General features: G+C 38.5%; 1 protein-coding gene across 1 annotated transcript; it reads left to right on the top strand.

The window, feature by feature from the left end:
• The first annotated feature begins 387 nt into the window (after nt 1-387).
• On the top strand, nt 388-6528 carry ostn (osteocrin). The gene is made up of 5 exons (XM_081371618.1): nt 388-802; nt 3014-3112; nt 3707-3927; nt 5918-6034; nt 6119-6528. Exons 2-4 carry the CDS (start codon nt 3014-3016, stop codon nt 6003-6005), a joined length of 408 nt encoding a protein of 135 aa, XP_081227744.1. The 5' UTR covers nt 388-802; the 3' UTR covers nt 6006-6034; nt 6119-6528.
• The last annotated feature ends 155 nt before the right edge of the window (nt 6529-6683 follow it).

Below are 6683 nucleotides of genomic sequence, written 5' to 3'. Positions count from 1 at the left end.
TGAGGGAGAGAGAGAGACAGAGAGGGATCGTCGTAGGGTCTCTGTGGAAATTTTGGTGTGGTAGACAGGCCTGCCCGGTCTGCTCTTTATTTAACAGTGGGAGTAAAGAGAGATGAGCTCTGTGTGTGCAGATAAATATAGTGTGAGAACAGGCAGTCTGCTGGGGAACTCTTCATAAACTAACGCCACCTAACATTCTCGGACAGAGAGAGATCTGAGCACTTTTCCCCGGTTAAGACTCAATGAGTGAATTACAAGATGCAGGTCATGAACGGCCATCAACACACACACTCATGTGGCCAGATACAGTATAGTTTATACACAAGAGATTGGATTACGCCAGAGAGAGATAAACCACCTACACATACTGAACTCCAACACATACACACTTTCAAACCTGTGGAAACGCAGCAGGTTGTCAGTTACAAGCTGACCTTCAAGGCACTTTTGGCCATCGTATGTGCGTGTAAGCCAAGAAAGAAGGACAGAAAGAGAGAAGTGACACGTACACGCACATTCAAATGTGTTCAGCTGCTCCCTTGGGTTGCTATTAGTTTGTAATCGTAATGAGGATGAGAGAGTTGGGGAGAGCAGCTTCAGGGCGAGCCACAGTGGAAAACCTGCAGAAATGATGTCAGAGCAATCGCGACCACCGATTGGAGTGGAGATTCCCGACGAGAGCCTATAAAACCGGGAAAGACAACAGCAGGAACCAGCAAAGGCAGAGAACGTGAGAAATTCCAGGAACTGCACGGTGTCCATCTGTCCGTCCCCGTGTGACTGAAACCAAATCTGATTAAGGGTAAGGAGCCTTGGAGAAAGAAAGACCAACCTTTATGTTCCTACAGGGCTGTGTGTGTTTGGGTGGAAAGGTGAGCAGACAGGTGTTGAAGATGTATTTAAAGACATTTGTTAGGGGTTGTTGTAGAATAACTCTGGTTAGTTGGTAGAGAATCTGCTGTTTGATAAGCAACTGCGAATTTGTTTGAGCTCCAGGGTTACAGATGAACCTGTATCGGAAACCTCCTGTTGATTTTGCATTGCTGCCATAGTGACACAGAGGTGTGAAATCATGTCTGATATCAGAGAACGGTTGAGAGTGTCTTTGAGAGAGCAAGTGTGTGCGCATGCAGGGTGTCCAGTGAAGAGTGTGTGGGCAATGGGAGATGGCTGGAGTTGTTTATTTTTGGGGACGGAAAATGCTAAAGTTAGCCCATGTTGCTGGACAATGCACTTCCCCAGTCGTGGGGCAGGAGAGGGTCCGCATCTGTTCCGGTGCTCAGAGGACGGGACACTCTGGGTCAAATAAATAAGTGCATTATGCATTAATGGCGCATTTCGGAAAAGATACTATACAATCCTGCCAAAGAGTTTTGAATCATTTCTAGGAGAAATACTGTGGCAGGTGTTAATATTTGGTGAGAAATTTTGTTATAGTTCTTTAAAAATTACAGCTGACAATTAATAAAAGGGCAAAATAAAATTCAAGGTCAGAATTTCACAAATATAACATTTAGTTTTGTTTATATTTTTTATAATTTTTTTATATCCTATCTATCTATCTATCTATCTATCTATCTATCTATCTATCTATCAGTAACTTATTATTAGTTGTGGTAGAAGTTTTTTTATCAGTCATTAAAATTTGCATTTATTTCATTTATATATATTTTAAAGTACTTTAAAATAAATTATGTTTAGAAGAAAATTACACAAATTTCACAAAGATGAATGCCATTTTTAATGGTACTGGTGCATTGCAATTCAACACAACTGCCAGCAAACAGCAGTCAAAATGTAGGATTTAGTGCATTATCATAATCTGAATAAGGTGGTTTTAGAAAAAAAAAAAAAAAAAAAAAAACCTTGAAAGAGCTAAGATAATGGTGTTCTCTTAAATATAATATTTACTGTAATTTTATCAGCACTATAAAACATTTGCTCAAGTGATGCGAAACAACTCAGTCCCGCCATGAGGAAGTTTTTTTTTTTTTTTTTTTTTTTTTTGCGAGTTTGGTTAAGAGTGTGTTTTGGGGACACACAGGTAGGGGTGCAGGTCAGAGTGTGTGTTTGGGCTGAGTTCATGTGTTTGTGTAGAGGGTGTGTGTTAGAAGCATTCTCACACTCTCGCGGCTGCCGGACCGCCCAGTCAGAGTGTATTTTCACAGATGGAGTCTGGATGAATGTAAACATCGCCCTGTATCACAGTAATTCAACACGGTGCTGAAGCTGGAGTGTGTGTGTGAACTCTCAATTGACAATGCACTGACACAGAGACATAAAAACTTGAATCACTGTAATTATGTTGCTAGATAGATAGATAGATAGATAGATAGATAGATAGATAGATAGATAGATAGATAGATAGATAGATAGATAGATAGATAGATAGATAGATAGATAGATAGATAGATAGATAGATAGATAGATAGACAGATAGATCATATTATATATATATATATACACACACCATTGTGCAAAAGTTTGGAGTCAGTCAGATTTTTTTTTAAATAAACTCTTAATCAGCAAATATGTATTAAATTGATCATAAGTAATAGTAAACACATTTATAATGTTACAAAATGTTTATATTTCAAATAAATGCAGATCTTTTGAATTTTCTATTAATCAAAGAATCCTGAAAATAAATGTATCTTGGTTTCCACATAAATATTAGGCACTGAAATGTCATCGATAATAATAATGAATGTTTCTTGAGCATCAAATCATCATATTAGAATGATTTCTGAAGGATCATGTGACACTGAAGACTGGAGTAATGATGCTGAAAATTCAGCTTTTCCATCACAGGAATAAATTACATTTTAAAATAGAAAATATATTTTTAAACGTAATACTATTTCATCAGTGCTTTACTGTATTTTTGATCAAATAAATGCAACTTAACAGACTTTTTTCAGAAACATTAAAAAATCTGGCCGACCCCATACATTTTAATGGTAGTATACATGTACATGATTGTTAGAAATCACATGTTAATATTGTATTGTAGATGCTGGGCTGTGGATGTGTGCTGCTCTCTGGTCTGTTGACACTGACCTTGTTCCACTGCAGTGTGGAAAGTCTTCACATACCCCAAGAAAGACCAGAGGTAGGTCCAGTTCTCGCTGATATACAAATATATATATATAAAGAGAGAGAGAGAGAATAAGGTTATAGATTACATTTTGTGTTTTGTAAGGGAACTTCACTCTGCCTGTCTTCAGACAACACAAACAGATTTCATGTATGGAGATTAACTGGTACAAGTGACAGATGATAAGCTGTCATCGGTCTCAGTGCTCTATAAATACAGTGGGGTTTCCCCTAGAGAGCCACCACAGGAGGTTACCATGGCCGTCCCCTTTTGAACATGAGCTACCTGTCTGCCCGTCTGAGAAGAACTGACCCACTGGTCACTCATTCTCATTCTGCCTGTTTCTCAATATGACATAGAAGGAACCAGCTGTAGTATTGCATCTGGTCTTTAAGGTGTACAAGCTGTATTGTTTCTATTCCAAGACGGTTTAACAGCTCTAACCAGCTTGACAAAGGTCAAAACCATGTCCAGCTAGAAAACATGTAAAACCAGTTTACCACCTTAAAATTGTGTTAAATGAATTGTCCATCAGGGAAAATATTGTTGTTTTTTTATTGACAATTTTGAAAACTGAATATTACCATGCATTTCCTCATTTCGATCTAGTATGTGGAATCATCTGTCGTGGAGGGCCGCAGTGTCCAGCAAGGCCAAACCGAGCAGAAGACCCCAGGAGCCGTGAACGCTAAACACCTCCTGCACGACCAGCTGGTCCGACTGGAGAACGACGTCATCGAGACCAAGAGGAAGCGGAGTTTCCCCGGATCCAACACGCCTCTTGATCGCCTGTCAATCAGCAACATGGATCCCAAAAGCAACAAGCAAAGGTAGAGGACTATACAGGAAACATAAAGGAACAAATAAAGGAAACACTTTTCTTTTAGGTCGGGAAAAGAAGTGAAAAGCAATAAATAATCAAATATCATGATTAAAACATTTCACATTAATATAATTTTAATAACAGTTTAAACGTTTTGAATAGATTTTTAAATTGACCCCTTAATTCTTTATTGGTGTTCTGTAACAATAGTTGTTTGTTTTTTTTATATTATCATCATATCACACTGAAAATTGTCATTTGCACTGTGAATTTTAAGTCTGGAAAACATACAAAAGACACGTCACTTCTGATTTGCTGTGAACCCGAACAGATGATGAACCATAATTAGCTTTGATTGGCCGTGGCTCAAACACATACAGTTTTTATTGGCTGAAGTCAGTCATGCACAGCTTGATAGTTTTGTGTGTTTTTACAGTTCACTAAGAGCAATTATTGTTTTGTCTGTAGCCCACAGTTAAAGTTACTAATATATCTTGGGTGGAGTCACAGCAGTGTGAATTGAGGTTTTGTATGACATAGTAAGTGTCTGATACTGACTTACGGGAACGGACAGTCCAACTGTGCTGATGACTGTAGCATCGGACTTCCAGTCAATGATCAAAACTGTTTTATCTCTGTGAATGATTTGATCTTCCTGCCGAACGGAACACGCAGTGTAACTCAGCATGGCCTGAGGCTCTGACAAGGCTCTATCTGAATGATCTTCAGCACTTGATCAGATCAGGACATAAGCCAAGAACAGCAGTGAAAACACCACACCATGCATTATCAAATCTCAACACAATCATGAGCCTGATCAACACATGATGAAAGCTCACGAAACTCCACCATAATGTGACTTGTTCCATGGATCCTCAGTAAAGATATTCATCTCGAAAGCAAATGTTGGATTCTATTACTAGACTTTTACATTTTCTAAAGAAAGTGTGAGATCACACAGTGTAGGGGTGTAACGGTACAAAGAAATCACGGTTCGGTGCTACCTCAATTTTGGGGTCACAGATCAATACGAGTTCAGTACATTTCATTGTCATATAGCCTAGGCCTAATTCTCAATTTAGCAAATTTAATGTAGTAGGCTAGGTCAGGTACAGAACAGAACATTTTTTAAATGTACAATGTATACATTCTATACCACAGACACAGAATATTGACACATGACTTTCTATTTTGTATGGAAGCCCATTTCCGTCACTTAGTCACTAAGTCACTATGACTTAATAGGGAGAATGTGATTTCACTAAGACTAACAGTTTCACTAACAGCTTTCCAATCAGCCAATCAGATATAAGGGACACGTTTACAGTTTATGTCAAGTTTAGGTATTAGGTTTACAATCAGGGTTAGGTGCTTCTACATCAGTGTTATTCACCTGTCATTTCACTCTGATTTAATAGGGATAAATTATGGGTAGGGTTAGATTTAAGAATAGGGATAGGGTTAGGACTATGTTTTCAGACAGGAATGTATGTTGATCCCTACTTGGCAAAATCACAGAGACCGACTTGCTAGCCTATGACTTTGTATGTCATAATTTCGATTTTTATCTCTTAATTAGCGGCCTGGTTTCACAGACAGGGCTTAGATTAAGCCAGGATTAATCTAAATTCAATTAGGGCATTTAAGTAGCTTTTAAAAACGTGCCTTACACATTACCGTGTGCAGCCATCTTGAGATAAAACAATGGCAATGGCATGTTGTAAGATGCAAGTTGCTTTCATTCAAACCTAGGCTTAAGCCTTGTCTGTGGAACCAGGGGAGTATGTCATAATTATGATTTACCACAGCATGTTTTTTTTTTTCTCTCTCATTTTGCGAAAATGGGTTTCTATAATTTTGAACATCCTTTCTACTTACTTAGCTTCATTTCTGAAGGTATGTGAAATGTTAAATAAAACGGCAATCCACGATTGTGAGAGGGTGACTAGGCAGTAATCTGAAGGAAATGTCTGGTATCTTTTCGTTAATGTCTGCAGGAAGGCTGAGTTGCCGCGGCGACGAGTCAGCGTGCCGATAGACCGGATCGGCGTGGGTCGTCTTCCCAATCCCAACAGCCGAGGATAAGACTCCTTCGACCACTCCCCGACAAACAGGTATCAACTATATACCATTGTCTCATTTAATCTCGTTAAATATATTGTAGAATGAAAATATCATGTTTGTTCTTGTCTCCACAGAGGGGAATGTCGCAGGTAGATGAAATGCATGATAAGCACACCAGCCGACACAACTCATTAACCACTGAATGATCAGCACACTTTTAATAATCGCTTTTCCAGAGCTGTTCTTTCTCGTTGATTACTGACGAAAACTTTCAACGTCCGATCAAACGGTTTATTTCCTGTTCGGATCCCTTATCATTTAAATTAAACATCTAAACTGTATTCCTTTCAGAAAATGAGTTCCGTTTATGATGTCAGAGGCATTAGCCAATCAGAGAGGAATCTGCTCATAGCTTCCATCGCACATCTCAATATTTACTCCCTCACGACGTCTCGCTTGCTGTTATGTACTGTACACAACTATTGTCATTTTCTCAATTTGACTGAAGGCTGTTCAGCCTTGACAATAAAACAAATTCAATTCTACAACCGTCTCTCTTATTTCAACTATTTATACGAGCTGAGCTACTAAGAAAATTGTCCTGAACATGTGCTACGTATGAATGTTAAATATTATAATTGTTGATACCTGGTTGGTGTTGATCCCTTGTAAGTTTTGTAGAATATAAGAGGACTATGC

Source organism: Scardinius erythrophthalmus, assembly GCF_964197995.2.
Source record: "Scardinius erythrophthalmus genome assembly, chromosome: 7".
In the NCBI taxonomy this organism is placed as follows: Eukaryota; Metazoa; Chordata; class Actinopteri; order Cypriniformes; family Leuciscidae; genus Scardinius; species Scardinius erythrophthalmus.
Note: the sequence above shows the minus strand (reverse complement) of the source record. Positions and strands in the feature narration are given on the sequence as shown.

Excerpts from the sequence above, each read along its gene's own strand:
- ostn (XM_081371618.1), top strand. The coding sequence starts at position 3,014 with ATGCTGGGCTGTGGATGTGTGCTGCTCTCTGGTCTGTTGACACTGACC. Across the intron at positions 3,113-3,706 it reads TACCCCAAGAAAGACCAGAG|TATGTGGAATCATCTGTCGT; the intron begins GTAGGTCCAGTT and ends ATTTCGATCTAG. Across the intron at positions 3,928-5,917 it reads CCCAAAAGCAACAAGCAAAG|GAAGGCTGAGTTGCCGCGGC; the intron begins GTAGAGGACTAT and ends TAATGTCTGCAG.